A 20,265-nucleotide genomic window follows, 5' to 3' on the forward strand; every position below is an offset into this window, starting at 1 on the left:
CATGGTACAAATGCAGATAAGAATGATTCTACATGGATCTGTATACCGAATTGACTGTTTCAATTCTGTACGCACTGTACGCATGTGCTTAATGCGTGTGTCCGGTGCACGTTTTGCTGAAACCATGTACCTGTTTTTGTGAGTTTTGAGAGAGCACTGAATTAGAGGTTCTGTCTTTAATTTGCAATCCGAGGAGGGGATCAAGGAATTCATAGGTCCTAGCTGAAATCGAGAGCGAAGTGAGGCACATGGAATGGACCTCTAGGCTGCTGGGCTGCTGCGTGCAAAGGAAAAACAGCATCATGGTGTATGAATACCTTGCGAACAACAGCCTCGATCATGCACTGAAAGGTGAGAATCTGGATTGTGGAACCACTACTACTGCATCCATCGTCATCAGAAGTTGGAGTTGCATTCGTCTCACACTAACCAGACTATTCGATGCGACGTCCAAAAAACTCTTGGAGGATCACAAGCTACTTTCAAGCAAAAAAGCGTGAAATCTAGGACAATTCAAGGAAAGTAGGGGCATTGTTTTCAAAACTAAATAGTGGCGCGACATATCGCCAAATGTTTGATCAAAACCAATTGTGCAGTGCAATTGATGCTAGTGATTTTGCCACTGCGATGCACCTCCAGGTAGATTGGAGGTTGATCTTTTAGGCTCTGTAGCGTCTGTCTTCTCCATGTTCTTTTGAAAGTTTGGATATCAGTTCTTCCTTGACTTCTAACTATCTGCAACTGCACAATGTTGGTGTCAGGTACTCTTAACAACAAGTGACTGGGATGAGTGCAACTTATGGCTTGCGGCATTGAAGCGGATGATCAATACAAGGCAGAATTTCAGAATGTAAACCTTGTGGCCTTCTCCTGCAGCACCAGTTCTGTACACACCTTTTCTGCTGCTTGCCACTTGGCAGGAATGATAGCGTTAGCAGTTCAGAGGGTTCGCCAGCACAGTGGTGTTATCCTGCTTCTTTGTTCTCGGATCTTGATTGATTCTGCCTAGTGGCGGTGGTGAAATTGGCCTGATACTTCGGTTCTCTTATACATTTCGATAATAGTTTTGTTTTTCGACTTCTGCTGTAAGGTGACCTGTTGCTGGGTTGTTCTCTATTCTGAATGGTAATTGTAAGAGGCCACTTTGTCTGTTATAGCTGATGGATCACCTTTATCAATTTTTTTCACTTAGAATTCGTCAGTTCGTACATTCAAAGAACTCTTGATGGTTAATACGAGTGACAGTGGCTTGTTTTTTGTACCGTCAACAGAAACGAATAAATTTCTGTAATCTTGAATCAGTATTGCTGTTGGACGTGCGGATTGTGTTCTTAAGTCCATTTTCTGGTTTATTTACATGTTCTGGCCAATCGCGTGTTGTTGTCATGGTCCCGGCGGTTTACTGTTATTCCGTGAATGTTCTTTCAGTTGCGGCAAGGGAGTTTCTTTAGTTGCGGTTATTAGAGCTTGCCGAAGCCGAACTGACTAATCAAATTGCACTATTGCGAATTTGAGTTTGGTGGTCCAGGGAAAAAAAACCCTGCAATAACCTGACGATTAACAGTGCCCATAATCTTCTCTCTTGTTGCTCATTTTTTCAATGTATAGGTTCAATTTCAAATCTAGATGAATTGATGTTCAAAAGTTCGTTTACACCACTGCTAGAGGTGTACGTTAGACTCCCACTTCGGATCACAGACATATTGACTGCTCTCACTCAGAACGCAGCCGTTGACTTCCTGCGGGCGTCACATCACACGAGCAAATGACCGTTAAATTTGCAAATCCGAGTTGCCGAATGATTGCGCGTCGCGAATGTGCTCCGGTCAACTTCCGACAGCACGAGGCACTTCTCTCCTCGGCCACCACCACCGGCCGTCCTCCACGGCCGCTTCACATGGCGCTGGCGCCCCTTCCACCGGGCCACCACCGCCTCGGCCCTCGGCGTGCGCGCGTCGTTGCTTGCTCCCTGCTCCACGAACGAACCACCCGGGAGGCCCAAGCACCCAATGCAAAAGGAAGTCGCCGTCCGCTGCTCCAAGAGCAAAAACTGTAGCTTTTTTTTTACTGATTACTGCTGCTTGCAAATCATAAAACGCGTTCCCAGCGATTTCGATGCTTGATGCAGCTCAGAGAAGTTTCTGTTAGCACCCCTGTACTGTAGGTCAGTAGGCTGTAGCTACATGAGCTAGCGTGGCATAGCATGTGCGCTAGCTGCCAGTTGGCCTATTCAGTCTGGCATTCTTCGCTAATGCACTTGCGTTAGATTAGTCGGTTAGTGACAGCCAATTCCCTACCCGTTGAGGATACCGATGCCATGCCATGACCGAGCTGCCTAGTACTCTGGCCGCCTGTGCTTAATTATCATCATCATCATCAGGCATTATTCGTGTTGGTGTACCTGCACCTGTGAAGGGAAACACTGGCTGCTGTCTGGTGCTTAACGGCAACAGAAATATGCAGATACCCGTGACGATGATGCAGATAGTCGTAGGCCGGGAGACACACTGATAGGGGGCTCCAGTTCTCTATTTGCTTTGCTACCATAATTTCGTAATGATCCGATCTAGAATCTAAACTATGTTCTCATCTTTCTTTTTTTTCTTTTGCCCCTACCATAAGGAGGAAGGATGAATCCACATCAGGCTCTCATTTCTGATCAATGCTAATATGGCCTGGCCTGATAATTGTCCAACTGGACTGTGAATATCCATTGACCACAAGACCACCACTGCTGACTGCAAGTGCAAGTGCAGCTGCCTGTCAGCTACTATATATATACTCTCTGATTCCATTTTCGTATGTAGTCATCAATTGATCTGATTGCTATGTTGGACAGTCTTTCAGTTGCATTGCACCATTGTTATGCCAACAAAAGCCAAAAGGGAGAAGGAGAATCTGCAGCCGCCGGCAGGCAGACACCAGCAGGAGCGGTAGCCCCCACCGGCCACCGGAGCAGTACAGAAAGCTGCTGCGACCTCGCCGGTGGTTTCAACTGTCCTCCTACGTCTCCTACCTATCCAAATCCAAGCGATGGGGGGACCAAACCAACTGGGCCAAGCACAAGCAGCCAAGCCATCATCTACTAATAACAGCTTAGCAACCCCCAGCCAGGAACCACCACCCAATAAGCCACCAGATTATCCTGATCCCCACAGCCAATTATTTGCAGGCAGATGGTGCAATCCAATCCAATCCCCCCGCTTCCATGTCATGTCATGTACAGTGCAGGCCAGGCCTCACCGGTGGCAGCGTTAGGTCGGCTCTCTCTAATCAGGTTTATGTGTCATCAGCCCCATCCAAACCCATGAACTAGTCTAGTACCACTGTACCAGCTTCATACTGCTACCTCGTTGTTCAAAGAAAAAAAAAACGATTCTTATTTTTTGAGAATCAAGAATTCTTAAAACACTGGCATTCATAATACTAGACAAGTAACCAGTAAACCAGTAACTATAAAACATATTTTCATATTACGCTAGTCATAAATAATAAATATTTTTAACTTTAAGAAAGTTTGATTCAATCCAAACTTAGAATTTCTTCTTTTTTGGATGGTTGGATGTATCTGTAATAATACTCTACTCGCTTTGTACTGTACAATGCGTTCTATGAATTTTAAGATAACTTCAAATGACGTATGCATCTATAGATTATTTCAATTATAGAGTTCTCCTCAAATTATGACTTCCTTTTTAATAAACTTTGCCAAATTAAAATATAGTCATTATGTAGAATGTATTGTATTTTAATACAAATTTTAGAAGTCACAATGCATTCTATTTCGAACTGAGGGAGTACCTTCCTAACAAATTGTGTTTTCTAAACGGTGTAATATGAATATTCCGTCCTCCGAGTATAGCCGCCCATTATTTTATTACATGACACGATGCTCCAGCATCAAGCGCTAATAATAAGCATCGTGATTAGCATTGATGATGAGCGTGACGTCACAGCCACAGGGATCATCTATCTATCTCCTCTCGATCGGGCTCCTGAATAATCCTGATCTCCTCGTCCTCCTCAGCTCCAACCTGTACAACACTTGTTTATCATCTTGGCTTCAGCTCAACCACCGGTCCCGGCTGCCCCTACCATACCTCACCATACTGGATTGCTGCAGAACCTGGGCACTCATCAGCTGTAGTAGCTGGTAACAAACACCCAACAGTGATGCTTAGCTGCAGCGGAGCAGGCAGATTGATGGCCATGCATGGCATTGGCATGGCATGGCAGTACCACACAGTACTAGCCGGGCATGCTGCTCGGGGAGAATATTTTAGGTTTAGCACACCAACAACTCGGTTGCTTGCAGCAAAAGTGCTCCCTCCCTCCCTCCTCCAGTGAAGTCCTGGATCCCAAAGCAGTTAAGCGCGAGTGGTAGTACAGTTTTGACTTGTTAACAATCTTTGAGGAATTCTCATATGCTGGTTAACATGGTGTCAGGTTGTCAGAGGCGTCGTTGCAATTGCAGATGCACTTAGGCCTTGTTTAGTTTCCAGAAAATTTTGCAAAATTTTTCACATTTCCCGTCACATCGAATCTTTAGACGCATACATAGAATATTAAATATAGACGAAAATAAAAACTAATTGCACAGTTTAGTCGGAATTGACGAGACGAATCTTTTGAGCCTAGTTAGTCTATAATTGGACAATATTTGTCAAATACAAACGAAAGTGCTACAGTGTCGATTTCCCAAAATTTTTCAGAACTAAACAAGGCCTTACCACAGTGGATTGATGATGGATGGATGGCACATGAAGGCCACATGCGGCAGCTTGGAGGAGACGGCTATTGTAATGGCACTTGGATTTCCTTCCCCATGATCCATCCATTCTAGCCATCTAATGAATATCTAGGAATCTCACTGGTGGATTGGATGGTCAAGCAGTTTAATTACTACCGTACGGAGAGAGAAAATACTAATGTTGAAGATATAATAGATGCTTGACAAACAGAGCTGAGAAAAGGGTCAAACAGGACGACCTGCAGCAGCCCCAGCAAGGCATGTCCAATGTACTTTCAGAACTTGATTTCCATTCCGTGCAGGAATGAACGAACCTGCACTGCACATTGTCAATGCCAATCTTTTCTTTCTACAGTGCTCGTTGGATACAAAACAACACACACACACACAAATGTTACTAGTAGCTGTGTGTTTTGGACCGTGTAAAATAGCTCTCGGAATGCTAAACAAAAACAATCAGGTGAAGCGACGAGTGCAAGTTTCAAGAGGAGCCTTTGCCACCTCGCGCTGGAGCAGGCAGGCATGATTCGGCTCTACGCTGGCTGCCACTTGCAGTGCACCTGATCTCTTCTCATCAGGAACAAAAAGATGGCCCCGAGCCAGTTTTTTGGATCGCTGGAAGTACTGTATTGATTTGTTTGCGGCGTTTGAAGCAGATCAGGTGGATAGGATAGGCCTCAGTTTCTGGTTCCTCAGGATCCAAGCTACCAGTTCTTCTTGTGCTTGCTTACGTGCAGTGCTGAAAAGCCACACCATGCTTTCTGCTGCCCAAGCAACACAGCTCACGTCTCTTTCGGGCGCCACGATTCTGGAAACGCCCATGTTGTGATGATGATGATGATGAGTACTCGCCACTCACACTCGTGGATAGCTGAGAGGAGCCTCTGTTCTGTCTGTCGATCATGTGGAGTTTCTTTCAGTTGGAAAAAAAAAAGATGTTAGCACAAGATTGTCGACCCTTTTCTTTCATCTCGTGCTGTGTGTTATTTTGATGGACCCTGAATATGGGAGTGCTAGAATTAACATTGCTAAAGTATATATATATAAGACTGCCAGTATTTTTTTTATATTAGATTAGATTAAAACTTTTAGATTGGCCTGATCGGTAATATATCTGAAATACATGTCTCATGTTCAGTCGAATGTGTCAAGTGTTTTTCTCTCACAACAAATTGGCTAACAGTACTTTCTGTCATGGCTAGCTAGCTTATCAATCAAACGAACAAAATGATTATTATCACATCATCTTATATTCTACAAATTCCATCAATTCATTTCAAAAGGATCGGAAAGAGGATAAAAAAAAAGTCCAACTTGTGTGGCAGTGTGGCACACACCCTCGATAGACGATAGATAGGTGACAATACAACTCGGAAGCTGAAAGCTGCGTTTCCTATGAATGAGAGACGGATCGGAGCCGGAGTGGCTGCTGGCTGGTGTTGGCGAGTGGAAGTGGATATATAGCAAGTCAGAGTCATGTCCGAAACCAAAAGGGACGTCCGCTAAGGCAACCAAAAAAAAAAGCTAAACGGCATGATCAGGATCACACATTCATGAGAGATGGGGGAAAGAAAAGCAGAGCAAGCAGGCAAAGCTCCAATCATACGCGTCCAATTATTGTTATTTGATTGGCAGCAGCCAAAAGAAATATACTCTTCCTAAAAATAATACTCACCAGATACGGGTTGTACCTTTCGGTTGGCCCAGTATGTAGGAGGATTTTTGTGTGTATCTTCTTCTCTTCTAGAAAGACGAAGGGTGTGGCCGTGGTGGGAGTATACCAGTAGAATACGCATGGAATATGTACCACCAGCACTTTGGTTGCGCACTGATGACAAAACAAAAGTCCCACCCAGCGCGGTGGTAGCGCATGCTTCCACCGGTCAGTTCCAACTTCCAACCGGGTGATTGGCCTTCTTCCCCGCCCCCGGCGCCCCGCGGGACACGGTCACATACACACATGGTGCGACGCGACGCCCGCAGACGCAACAAAAGCGGCGCGCGTGTCGTGTCGTGTCACGACTCGCGATGGCTCACGAGCGCGCCGCCCCCCAACGTCCACGAGCACCACACGGCTGCACGGGGGAAGAAGGCGTACAACACCTATCGGCGATCTATTAGGCAATAGCTGGCGCCGTACTGTACAGCACCAGACACCAGTTTCATGTGTTGAGCCGGGAATAATCGTATTTTGTTTACTTCCACCGAAAAACTTAAAATTTTTCAAGATTCTCAGTCAAATCGAATCTTTAGACGTATGCATAAAGTATTAAATATAAACGAAAATAAAAACTAATTGCACAGTTTGGTCAGAATTGACGAGACGAATCTTTTGAGCTTAGTTAGTCCATGGTTGGACAATAATTACCACAAACAAACGAAAGTGTTATAATATCGCGAAATTTTTCGCTTCAGAAACTAAACAAGGCCTAGGGTGATCAAATCAAAACCAATGAGCTAGCTAGGCAGGCAGGCTAACGCGCTGGTGTATTAGACTAGTCTCAATAGAAATTTTATGGTTAAGACGTAACTATATTTTAAAAATAATATAGAAGAGTTTTATTCTTATAAAACTACTATCTTTATTTTTTAAAATTTTTATTATCTCACATCAGCATATTTAATATTTATAAAATTCTAATAAAATTTTATTGAAACTGGTGTTACAACTGCACAAACACACTTGTGTTACATGTTGTACCTACGTGTCACGGACCACTCAATTAAGGACGGGTTTAGTCCAGTCCCCCAACGGAAAACGGTGTAGTTCCCGTGCATTTGGATTCTGGAGGAGGAGAAAAAAGCCGAGTACTATACGTACGTGTCACCGCCTTCCAAATAAGACTTTTTTTGTCCGTGACAAATAATCGCTTTCTTTCAATACGTGGACGTGGTTTTTCGTTTCATGCCAAGTCAAACCTTTTCCTTCTTCAACCACGAATTAGTGGTTCTGTGATAAATTTCTTTGATTTTACCTGCCATTTTTTTATGAGACATAGGAAAATCGACAACGACAAGTCAAAGTTGCAGATTATTATTATCCTTTTGTTGGAGGAGAACCCGTGGGAAAAAACTGTTCCTAATTTGCTTCATTCCCCGTTTCATATGCTGACAGCAGGTCGAACCAAAACAAAAATGTTTTTTTAGCATCTTTTCACGTTGAGTATATATAAACTTTAATTTTCTTTTCTCTCTTTTTTTTTAATTTTTAACTAGGTATACGTATGCATTATCAAGATATATGTTACAAACATATGGTAGGTTTATAAAAAAGATTTTACTATTCCATATGTTGGTTGTACTTTTATAAACTTTTGTTTTTCATGAGTGTTTTATATATATATAGACTTGTCTAAGCCTAGAATGATTTAACTTATTAGAACAACGAAACTTTACTTTTCCATGCTAAAAAAGCCTAGCATTTTCAAAATGGATGTAGATTGATTTTTTTTATTCGTATATGAAATTGCATCGCTGAAGAAGATAGCGGGGGTGACGTGGAGCTTGCCTGCCGACCGGCCGGGCCGGCCTTTCTATCTGCAGCTTGTATTGTATTGTATTGTATATATAGTAGTAATAAAAGGCTAAAAACTTATCCACCGCGGGCAGGGCACGGCGGCGGGCTAGTTGATGCCATGTCATTCTCGCACCGGTCCATCACGACGACGACTCGTGGGCACTGCATGCTGTCAATAACACGGGTTATTAGACGGATTGATGCTGATTAGTTATAAGTTCTATTGTATAATAATAACGGGTTCACGAGCGTCAGATCCCTAACCGCGCGCGATCCGGCAGTTTTAGGGTAGCTTCGGATTAGGTGCTTTAAACACAAGGCACACACGGTTCCGAAGATACGTATGGATTTGGACTTTCTCATTCAGCACATATATTTTCCAATCCGCATCTTAAAAACATGCATGTCTTGATTAGTGCACCACCAATCTCGACCTTTTCCTAGCTACACCCCTTATTAATGTACTCCCTCCATCCCAAATTGTAAGTCGTTTGACTTTTTTTATCCAAAGTTTGACCACTCGTCTTATTCAAAAAATATGTGCAAATATAGTCAAATTTAAGTCATTCTTGAAGAATTTTTATTAATAAACATATACACAACAAAAAAAAGTGATATTTTGTACAAAACTTTGAATAAGACGAGTGGTCAAACTTGATATTAAAAAAGTCAAACGACTTACAATTTGGGATGGATTGAGTATTTCTTTTTGCCCTTTCTGTGGATTCTCTTTATACTCCGTCCACCGTCCTATCAAAGATACATGTCGCATTTGACTCTATATATTTCGACCATTAACTTTCTTTTTCTTTCGAAAACGTATTTCTTTTGAAATTCTTGAAATAGTTGATGAGATATCGGAGGAGTGGTTTTGAATTCGAATCTACGCCTAACACTTCTGTATTAATTTCCCAATTCAATAATCCAGAGTTTACTAATTAGTTTTTTTTTTAAAAATCATCAAATCTCATCCTACACGACATGTTCTGCAAAAAAGTATAACTCTAACTAAATTTAGGCCTTGTTTAGTTGCACTCAAAAGTCAAAAAACTTTTTAAGATTATTTTTTCATCACATCAAATCTTACGACACATGAATGAAGTACTAAATATAGATAAAAAATAATTAATCATATAGTTTATTTATAATTTGCAAAATAAATCTTTTAAATATAGTTAATCTATAGTTAAACAATAATTATCAAATATAAATAAAAGTGATATAATGTCTAAATCCAAAAAAAATTGAATCTAACACGCCCTTATCGGACAACCCCAGAGCAAGCGTCTGGATGATTGAGCCGGCACCCATCGGAAGGCTCCCTTCCCTCCCTTCCGCGCAGCCTCACGCAACGGATCCTACGACTGCTAGCGTGGTAGTAGCCTCCTTCCAGAAGCAACCGGCCGGAAAAGCAACAACCAGCGACGGCCATGACCGATGGGCGGCGTCGTCGGAACCCGTGACGATGCATGCCCCCCGGATATGATTGCTTTGATAATAAATAAATAAATAAATAAATAAAATGAGAAAGGAAAACTCATCATCAGCTGATTCATGACAGTCGCCAGAAATTGACGTGGGACGACAATGACACGTGGGTCCAGCCGAATTGTGTACCATCAAACCGTGTTCTAGTGCAAATCTACTTCCTCCGTTATAACAAACATCGCTACGCGGTTCATGACGTTCAAGTTTTCTTAGGTTTGATTAGAACTGTATAAAGTATTCATAGTATTTGTACCTTTAAATAAGTTTATAATAAATATATTTCACGATTCATCTAGTGATACTGAATATGCACCATATAAGTATCAATAATTTTCTTATATATATATTTGATTATAAAGTTAAAATGTTTGACTTAGGGATGATTTTTCTGGGACGGAGGAAGCATAATTCTACTCTCTCTCTACATTTAATTTGATCTTATTGGTTGTTTGTTAGCATGAAATCTAGTGTTTATAGTTTCTTTTATTTAAAATTTTCCTTTTATGTTTTATTGACCATGAACTCTAAATCCTTGATTCCACACTTAGATACTACAATTAAATAAACAATTGTTTCAACCTACACCATGTGAACTGAGATAATAAATTTCCTCTATCAAACAATTATATATAGTAATACTTTTGAATTGAATATAAAGTTCTTACATTTAAATACCAGTGTTGATATGTCAATGTTTCAGTAAGAAGATACATTCCCTGACTTACATAAAGTAACAACTCACAAAATTTACTGTTATAGAGCTTTGATATAACTTAGACTAAACCTATTATGTTATGGGTATGTGGTTTGTTAAGGGAACATTTTCTTACCATACTATATATAATCTTATAACTTATACATTTTCTCATATGTTTACTTGGTCTAATGGTGGTACACAACATTTTATGCCTATATAGCTTACTTCATGATTTTGAATTATTTCCCTGCAATATTTAGTTTTGGTGGCTTACAACAAGGCAATTTTAGGAGTTACTTCACTATTTTTATAATGATATAGGCATGGGTAATTTAGATTCAAATTTAGAGGTTATTTTAAATTCTCTTTCACTACTGCAGGGATGAGTAATTAGGTGCAAATTTATAGGTTAATTTAAACTATCTTCTTATGATAGAAGTGGCTTAATTAGATGCAATTTTTTTTAAGAAACATGCAAATGCAAATTTAGGTGAATAAAAGGCTAGACGTTTCCAATTATTGCGTGGATATTTATATTTTATCTTTTCTCCCTAGCGCGTCTTGTGAAAATTAACACGGAGACTCCGGCAATCCGCATGAAAACCACTAATTAGTAGTTTAAGATACTCCCTCGGTTACTCCTACATAAATATTTTAGTTATAGCTTTGACCTAAGTTAAACATTTACATTATCTATTTGTCTATATATAAATTCCTATACTTTACCAACATGTGTATTATATATATTATGAAAGTATCTCATAGCGAATCATCTTAATTATGGTGTTGGCTATGCGTTTCTACAAATCGCTCATAACCAAGGGGTAGCTAAAAGTGACTTAAGTATACATGAGACAACTGCTTTAGTCATTTTTAATCATTGTAACCAAACAGGAGGTCAATAAACATTAGAGAGTCACTAGACTTTAGGGGGTGAAACCAAACATGGTCCAAAGTATTTTTATTTATTTATTAGGACAAAATATAAAAACAACCTGAACGGTTTGTAATATACCTTGTGCAGCGCGACCGTGACTACGTATCTTCCGCCTTTCTGTGGAGACTTCGTCAGGAGCAACGCGTACGTACGTACGTACACACACACGGCACAGCGACTCTCCGCCTCGTCAGAAAATAGCCCATTAAAATACAATATTGCTGATGAAGATTCATTCACCCGTTTCTGAGACTACTGGGCTTGTTTAGTTCGCAAAAATTTTCAAGATTCCCCGTCACATCGAATCTTTGGTCGTATGCAGGGAACATTAAATAAAGATAATAATAAAAACTAATTACACAGTTTATCTGAAATTTATGAGATGAATCTTTTGAGTCTAGTTACTCCGTGATTGGACAATGTTTGTCAAATAAAAACAAAAGTGCTACAGTAGCCAAAAAAACCAAAATTTTGCCAAATAAACAAGGCCTCAGACTGTTTCTTCGTTCTCGCCGCGTGTCCGCCGGTCATTTCCGTGTGACGATGCCCCGTCAAAAGCAGCAGCTCTAGCATGCACGTACTCGTACCAACAAATGAACCCACGGCGGCCGGCGCGGCATGGCAGCGGTCTGCGCACGCAAACGCACTCAAACGCAGCGACGCGCCAACTGACACCGCCGCGGCCGGGTCAAAAGCAGCTCGCCGTCGCCGTGGTCGCTTGCTGCTTCCCTGCGGCGAGCTGATCGAGCTCGCTTGGTGGTTGCTGCTTGGGGTGGGCTGGGTCGTCGTCGTCGTCGTCCAGTGGTGCTGCGCGCGGGCGGCCCGTCGCTATCGCGTCTGCAAAGCTTGAATGGACGAAGCGTGCGCCCCGTTGCACGTACGCAGTTTCCACTGGCGGCCCGTCCGTCACACGCACGCTTGGTCTCCAAGCCTACTGCTGCGCTGGTGCACGGCAGCACGGCTCCAGCTAATGCGCGGGCAAGCTTTAATTTTGTCTCTTTCACCTTCAGAAAAAAAATGAAATAAAAGATTTTGGTCTCTTTCACCTTCGTCGATCGTCATCAGAATTAAAAAAAAAAGAAAGAAAACCCACAAGAAAAGAAAAAAAAGAGTGAGAATGCAGGTAATTAATTAATAAGCCTGGTCTCTTTCACCTTCATCGCCAGAAAAACAAAAACACAAGAAAAGAAAGAAAAAGTAATGGTGCAGGTAATAAGCCCGGCCGGTCTCTTTCTTGTTAGAAGGAAAGGAAAGAAAAGAAAACAGATGAGCTTGCTGGTCTCTTTCCTGCTGCCTTAGCTAGCTTGGTGGCCTAACAAAGGTACTCCTCTCCTACTACGGCCAATAGCGATAACCAACCGCTCTCCTATGACCCTAGCTAACCCCGGCCAGTCTTTGATATATATTTATTATATTTATATATATAATTATATATACCCACCACAATGCTTGGTTGTTAATTGTACTTGCTTAACTAAATTAAATTAATTATAAAAAGCCTGATATGTTCTGATCTCTTTTGATGTCACGAGGAGGAGCGAAACCAACCCCTGCATTTCACCTACTCGAGATGGATCATGGTGTTTACTTAACTGGCTATTAGGTTAGGTGAACACCTGCCTCTCATCGCATCACATGACTTTCATACTTTCATATATGAAGTTAAAGAACCGGTTCATCATGTCACTTTTGCTTAATTGTTTACATACCATTCTTTCACAAGCCTTTAGACTTCTTGAACGTTGAGTCGAACTGCTTATTACTTTGGTGACATCATCGGGGGGGGGGGGGGGGGGGGGGGTGTTCAATATATGAATTGGCAGACCAAAATGGTTTACACGGTCTAGTAGTAATAGTCACATTAATCATAAGTGAGTAAGTGACATCGTCTCATCAGGCCAGCAAGCTAAGCCTGGCTAGCAGTAGCAGGTGAGATAGGATCTAACGAAAAGTGGCACGGAGTGCTACTGCATTTGTCAGCATCATAGGATCACTACAATATTTGTGAGCCTGCGAGCATCAGAAAGTTAGCTCACGGAAAGCGTACTTTGGTTGCTTGCTTGCTTTCTTTCTTTCTCCAAAAGCTCGCATCATTAGAGGACACTTAACATGTCAAATGCATGCTCGATAGCCGTGTATGTAGACAAAAGATCGTTCGGTTGCTTGTCCTCATTGTTCAGCTACCTCCTCCGTTTCCAAGACCCATGATCATACTCCTTTTAAATTTCGCGCCTTTATGACAGAGTTTACTTTTACACAAAATGATTTAACAATCAAGGTACTCCTCTCATTCGAAAATAATGCAATTTTTGTTTTTCGAGGATTTTTTTTCAGATTGGCCAAAATAAATCTGTACAAGAATACAAACATCTATAATATCCAATATAAGTATTATTGGATTACTTATGGAAGATATTTTTATAGCAAATTTATTTGAAGACATAAATGTAGATAACTCTTTTTATAAAGTTAGTCAGACTTAAGAAAGTTTGACTCGTTCTAAATACAACATTACATTTTTTATGGGATGGGATGAGTATATAGTATAGAAAAGAAATGACTACAGCTTCTGGATCCCATTTCAAAAACCTAGAGCTATTTTGACACGTCTACAAAAAAAAAAGGACTTTTAACTTTGTGACTACGTGACAAGGTGGTCCACACATGTCAAAATATCCGTGAGTTTTTGAAATTTGCTCGAGGGTGGATTGCAAATTAGACATGCATGGTGTCAACTAAAAGTCTGTATAACATCGTACTAACGTTATGTAAGTTGGTGGAGATGATCCTTTAGAATAGTGTACTTGCTTGTACTACACAGAGGTAGGTGTTTAAGATCCGGTTGAACTTTCTCATGCGATTGATCGAGTTAAAAGTGATTGCTATATGTCCGTAACACCAATGCAAAGTATACTTGTAAGCTAAGCCCATCATTAAAGCATCTTGAAGTTCAAGTATGTACCGTGTCTGTTTAGTGATGCTAATGCGATGTTACTCCTGAGCAGCCTTCTTAATTACTCGTGTATCCTACACCATGCACGCATGATATGGAGCATGGCTAGCTGTTTTTGAATTGGCACAAGCAGGTATTCTCTCGTCATGATGCATGGCTAGCTGTTGCTTCTGAGAACACATGTGCAATTGGCGTGTTGATTGGTCAAATCAACCCCAATGTTGAAACCACCTAGAAGCCTCCAGCCTGGCATTGCGCGCGTATGCCAACTCTTAACACTCACCCACAGTACTTCGAAAGAAGCAAAGTAAAATCCACAGGAGTACAACATAGCACAACTAAGCAAGTGTGCCATGCATCAAGGTATAGAGGACTGATAAAATGATCTCACTGCACTAACTTTTCAGCCGCCATATAGCTGCCGTCATTGTCTTGGTTTGTACATATGGGTTGTCTATGACCGAGCAGTCTGACTCGGGTAAAGAGAGATTCAAATTCTCCTGTGTTTGTTTTTAAGAAGCGACAATTTATATTAGCATTGTACAGCTAGCTATTGACATCATACAAATTCACATATGCACATTTTTCAACAATATGTGAGTTTTATGAACCCAACCAACATATAGACACAACATTACATCACAATTAACTTATTGTTGGTTTTAACTTTTAAGAAGCAGTGGCATAAGCTAGTATGTTATAAAAAATGTCTTTTAGGCACCATCTTCCCTAGCTGTTGTATACATGCCTACATATGTATGACTAAACACTATGACACAAGATAAAGAAAAAACAGGTGTCATCCATCATAACAAATGCCACACGACACAATATGGTGTTAATTGTACCAGTTCTTTTAAAGGATTTTAGACCTTGATTATTTACTGATTTAGACAAAAACATGTTTTCCTTGCGTAAGGGATATGCTAACATCATATATCTTCTACAACATTTGTAGTTGTATATATGCCTCTCCTATAGTATGACACAAAATAAACATGAATACTGTTTATCATAACAAATGCCATGCGGCACCATATCTTACCATTGTTTGCCTTAACAATGGATGATACAAGCAAGATAGTATCAGTAGTATTTCACATTGTATTTCCTAATTGATATGTTTGTTTTAGTAATGGTGTATGCTAACATATATGGCCACAAAACAAATCTTGAATCCCTTCTACTATGCGAAATATGAGTGTCGCTAATGATTTATTAATTTAGGTTAAATATCTTTTGCTATATATCTTAAAGATAAAAACGGTTTCGCTAAATGATACTATACATGAGTTGTCAATGACCGAGCAATGTATCAAAAGGCGTCCATAAAGTCGCAAGTACAAGTATGCGTTACCGACGTGATATACAAGCGATAGTTTCCTAGCTGTATGTATTTTAAAAAAGAGAGGATACTATGTGCAACAAATCCCATATATACATCATGATTTATTAATTGTATTCATTCGGGATAGATAAGGCTATATATCGGCGGCACAGTTGGTTCGGGATAGATAAAGCTATATATTGGCGGTGCGCTAATGTTGTGCGGCGTGTGTTGATGTCTCAATCTAACTGACCAGTGTCGTTTGTTGCATTTTACTTTTAATTGTTAGCGCTTTACTGTCGTTTTTGGTTGTTACTGTTGCTCGACCCTTGAGAGTTTCGCTGTTCTATTACATTACCCGGCCTAGGTTCTTTATTTTTCCAATATATTAGGTGACTTTCCTGTCCGATTTCTTGAAAAAAACTATATACATAAGTACTTCTATAATAAATTTTACATGTCATAATTCTTATTTGTACATGTCTTCTCAAGAAGTGAGTGTGACGATATATTGCAATCAGATACGACTGCAAGCAATTAAGACTTGCTTAATTTCTATGATGTGAAATAAGAGGATTGGGCTTGATTCATTGATCTAGAGTGAATGATTATCGTTGTGTAAGAAATGAATCATTTTTGCTGTTGTGCAGATGTTGTGCATTTTAATTTTTATTAGGTGGCAATCAGAGGACCCACCGAATGCTCCTCAAAGATGTTTGTTCCATCACTGTTGGCTGTGTTTGCCGTCACATAAGCATAGCGGCCCAACCTCTAACCGCCAATAGTTTTCTATACTCTTCTGCTAAGCTGAGCCATTTATACCCCCTCTCTCCCCCAATTCCTCTTCTCATAGTCATCCGAGAGGCCTTCTCTCTCTAGCGACGGCCATGGTGCAGCAGCAACAGCAGCACAGAATCTACATCTTGCAGTTCAGGAAGGGCGAGCCGGAGCAGGAGGTGGCATGCAAGGTGTCGCAGCCCAAGGGCGCCGGGCGGCGGGTCATGTACTACTACCAGGACTACGGCAGCGGTGGGGGCAAGAGCGGCAAGCAGGTGCAACCCAGGGCTCTCGGCCTGCGGCGCTTCTTGGCCATGCTCCTGCTCTCCTTCCTCTGCGTGGGGACGCTGTTCGTGGCGCCCGTGTCCTTCCTCTCTTTCGTGCATAGCGACGAAGGCGGCGCGGCGGCGGGAGCGGGGACGGGGGCGGTGGCGACGGCCGCGGCCGCGCGTGGCGCGGTGTCCGGACCGTGCTCGTCCGTGGGGAACGACAGCTTCTGCTGCGACCGCACGTCGGAGCGCGCGGACATCTGCTTCGCCAAGGGGGACCTGCGCATGCACTCGGCGAGCGCGTCGTTCCAGCTCGTGTCCGCCGGCAACTCGACGGCGGCGGCGGAGGAGGAGGAGGAGCGGATACGGCCGTACACGCGCAAGTGGGAGGCGAACGTGATGGCGACGATCGACGAGGTGCGGCTGCGGCGCGTGGTCCCCGGCGACGCCGCGCGGTGCGACGTGCGGCACGACGTGCCGGCCGTGCTCTTCTCCACCGGCGGGTACACGGGCAACGTGTACCACGAGTTCAACGACGGCATCCTGCCGCTGTTCGTGACGGCGCACCACCTCCGGCGGCGCGTGGTGCTGGTGATCCTCGAGTACCACGACTGGTGGATGACCAAGTACGGCGACGTGGTGTCCCAGCTGTCGGCGTTCCCGCCGATCGACTTCACCGCCGACCGCCGCGTGCACTGCTTCCCCGAGGTGATCGCCGGGCTTCGCATCCACGGCGAGCTGAGCGTGGACCCGGCGAGGACGCCCGAGGGGAAGAGCATCGGCGACTTCCGCAGGCTCCTGGACGACGCGTACCGCGGCCGCATCGAGTTCCTGGAGCGCCTGGAGCGGCGCACGGCTCGGAAGCGCCTGCGCCTGCACCGCCACCGCCGCGGCGCCGTGGTGCCCCGCGCGCCGCCAGGTCCGAGTCACGCAGACGACGACCGCCGGCCCAGGCCCAGGCTGGTGATCGTGTCGCGGACGGGGTCCCGCGTGATCGAGAACGAGGCCGACCTGGCGGCACTGGCGGCGGACGTCGGGTTCGACGTGCGCGTGATCCGTCCCGACCGCACCACGGAGCTGTGCAAGATATACCGGGAGCTGAACGCCAGCGACGCCATGATCGGGGTGCACGGCGCCGCCATGACGCACTTCCTGTTCATGCGGCCCGGGAAGGTGTTCATCCAGGTGGTTCCGCTGGGCACGGACTGGGCCGCCGGCGCCTACTACGGCGAGCCCGCGGCGCGGATGGGCCTGCGGTACGTCGGGTACAAGATCAGCCCCGAGGAGAGCTCGCTGTCCCGCGAGTACCCCACGGGCGACCCCGTGCTGACGGACCCCGCCGGCGTGGCGCAGCGCGGCTGGGACGTGACCAAGAAGGTGTACCTGGACCGGCAGAACGTGCGGCTGGACCTGGCGCGCTTCCGGGAGGAGCTCGTCGGGGCGCACCGGTACCTGATGGCCGGCGGCGACGGCGGCGGACGGCGGCGGCCGAGAGCGCCCGAGTGATGATGTGATGTGCGTCGGGCGGGTCTGACCGGTCTCGATTAAAACAAGAACCGCCAGCTCAATGAACATCTCCTCTGCTCTAAGCTCTCTGCTCTGCTATAGTTTTCATTTCCCACCATTTCTTTTTCTTTGGTTATACTGACTTGACCTGACAATTCTTTGCATTAGTTTTTGTGTCGTCGTCATGTACTTGTGATCCATATTCCATGGTAAAAAAACAAATCCGAGCTCGCTGTGCATACATACATACTATACACTCAATAAAAGAGAATTGGTTACATTAATGCAGGCGCCAACAAAAGAGTCACAATTTTGCTGTGTTTATTATCTGAACTGAACTCTGAATGCATCAGAGGCATTGTTCCGTATGGTGCTTGCATTGCAGTTGCCCTTGCCCCGCCCATGAGACAAGTCAAGTTGGTGCTTGCATTGCATTGCAGTTGCAGGACGAAGGAAGGCTCGGAACCGCTTCTTCTTCTTCTTCACGCCAGTCGTCACGGCCTTGTTCCGTGTTGGTTCGTTCGTTCGTTGGTTGGTTCTCCGGCGAGGGGAGCCTGCCGCCACCCGCCACCCGCCAGGCTGTAAGAGTTTGTTGAAACAGACTAATCAGCTTTCGTTAATCGTCAATAAAGCCTGCTGTTAGTGGCCCGTAAAGCGTCACCCCATCGGGCTCGGGCCTGGGCGCCTGGACGGGACGGACCCTAACGGCACGCACAGTACCACGACGATGCATCAACCGCACCTATCGCGCGCACAGGCCACAACAACCATACACACAGCTTGCTGCTGGCTGCTGCTGCTGCTGGCAACAGCGACAGTCAGTCAGGCACGCAACAGGTTACAGGTGACCCGGCCGGGAAGAATTAACCGGCCCCCCGGCGTTCCAAACGGAGAAACTTTAACTCGCAAGTCACTCGTCGAGGTAGATAGATAGGGCGCGTAGGTGCTAAAGAAACGCACGCACCCGACCCGACCCGGATGAGGAGATGATGATCGGTGGTGGCGACGACTGGCAAAGTCGATCGAGTAGTGAGTGGAATCTCGCCATCCATCCCAGTCCCAGTCCCAGGAGGAGGAGGAGGATCGGTGGGCGGCGCGTCAGCTTCGCCTACGCGTGCGCGTGCGCGCGCGCCCGAGCCCGCGTTTGCCGTCGTCGTCCGGCGGAAGACTCACGGAAGATTCGCACGCACGCCATGGCCATGCCGTTTGATTGTATTTCTGACGAACCCTCAAGAAACTGCTCGTCGACGTCGACGCCGGGGATGGCTTCGGGCGCGCGCGCCCCAATTCCATTAATACGGTCGTTCGCTAGTTTTTAATCTACTGAACGATCCACGTCGGTCGCCCACCCTTCTCCACCCACTTTTCTTTCCTTCTGCTCTTAACGTTATCATAAAAAAAGCAAAATATTTATTTCAAATTACTATAACTTTTAAAAGATGTATCTATTTTTAATTCCATCTATACCGGTGTGTTCAACGTGACGAGACGAACAAAACTAGATCCCACTTCTATATGTTTCGAAGATTTTTATTTCTCTAGTAGCAATTTATGTATGTTAACTTATAACATATAAGTTATATTGCTAACTTATTCTGCTAAGTTATGCTGCTAACCTATTCTGCTAACTTGTATTGTATAACTTTTGTTTGTGTATAATAACTGCATAACTTTCTATATACACTAGTGTATCAGTTGTGCAACTTATGTACATAAGTTGTATTGTGTAATTTATGCCTCCCTTTATTCCAAATTATAAAATATTTTGATTTTTTTACATATATTGATTTTGCTATGTGTATAGATATACAGTTGTGTCTAGATACATAGTAAATTCAATTTAGAAAAGTCAATTACATTTTTCATGGCTATGCAGCGTAACTTAGTTCATTAGATTTATTGTACTGAGTTATATATCTAATTCCTATTTTTACGTATAGGCTACTAACTACGAGATTAAGTTAGTGTATAAAGTTATATAAGTATCTTGTGTTTTCCATGTGCTGCATGCTAGCTAACTTATTTGTCTAAGTTACTATATTAA

The 20,265-nt window shown here is 43.6% G+C and overlaps 1 protein-coding gene across 1 annotated transcript; it reads left to right on the top strand.

Annotated features, from left to right (window-relative positions):
• Nucleotides 16,428-18,505, top strand: LOC8073131. Its single transcript, XM_002461103.2, has one exon. It carries the CDS (start codon nucleotides 16,557-16,559, stop codon nucleotides 18,219-18,221), a length of 1,665 nt encoding a protein of 554 aa, XP_002461148.1. The 5' UTR covers nucleotides 16,428-16,556; the 3' UTR covers nucleotides 18,222-18,505.

The sequence above is a fragment of the Sorghum bicolor genome, chromosome 2, assembly GCF_000003195.3.
Source record: "Sorghum bicolor cultivar BTx623 chromosome 2, Sorghum_bicolor_NCBIv3, whole genome shotgun sequence".
Lineage (NCBI taxonomy): Eukaryota > Viridiplantae > Streptophyta > Magnoliopsida > Poales > Poaceae > Sorghum > Sorghum bicolor.

Excerpts from the sequence above, each read along its gene's own strand:
- LOC8073131 (XM_002461103.2), top strand. The coding sequence starts at position 16,557 with ATGGTGCAGCAGCAACAGCAGCACAGAATCTACATCTTGCAGTTCAGG.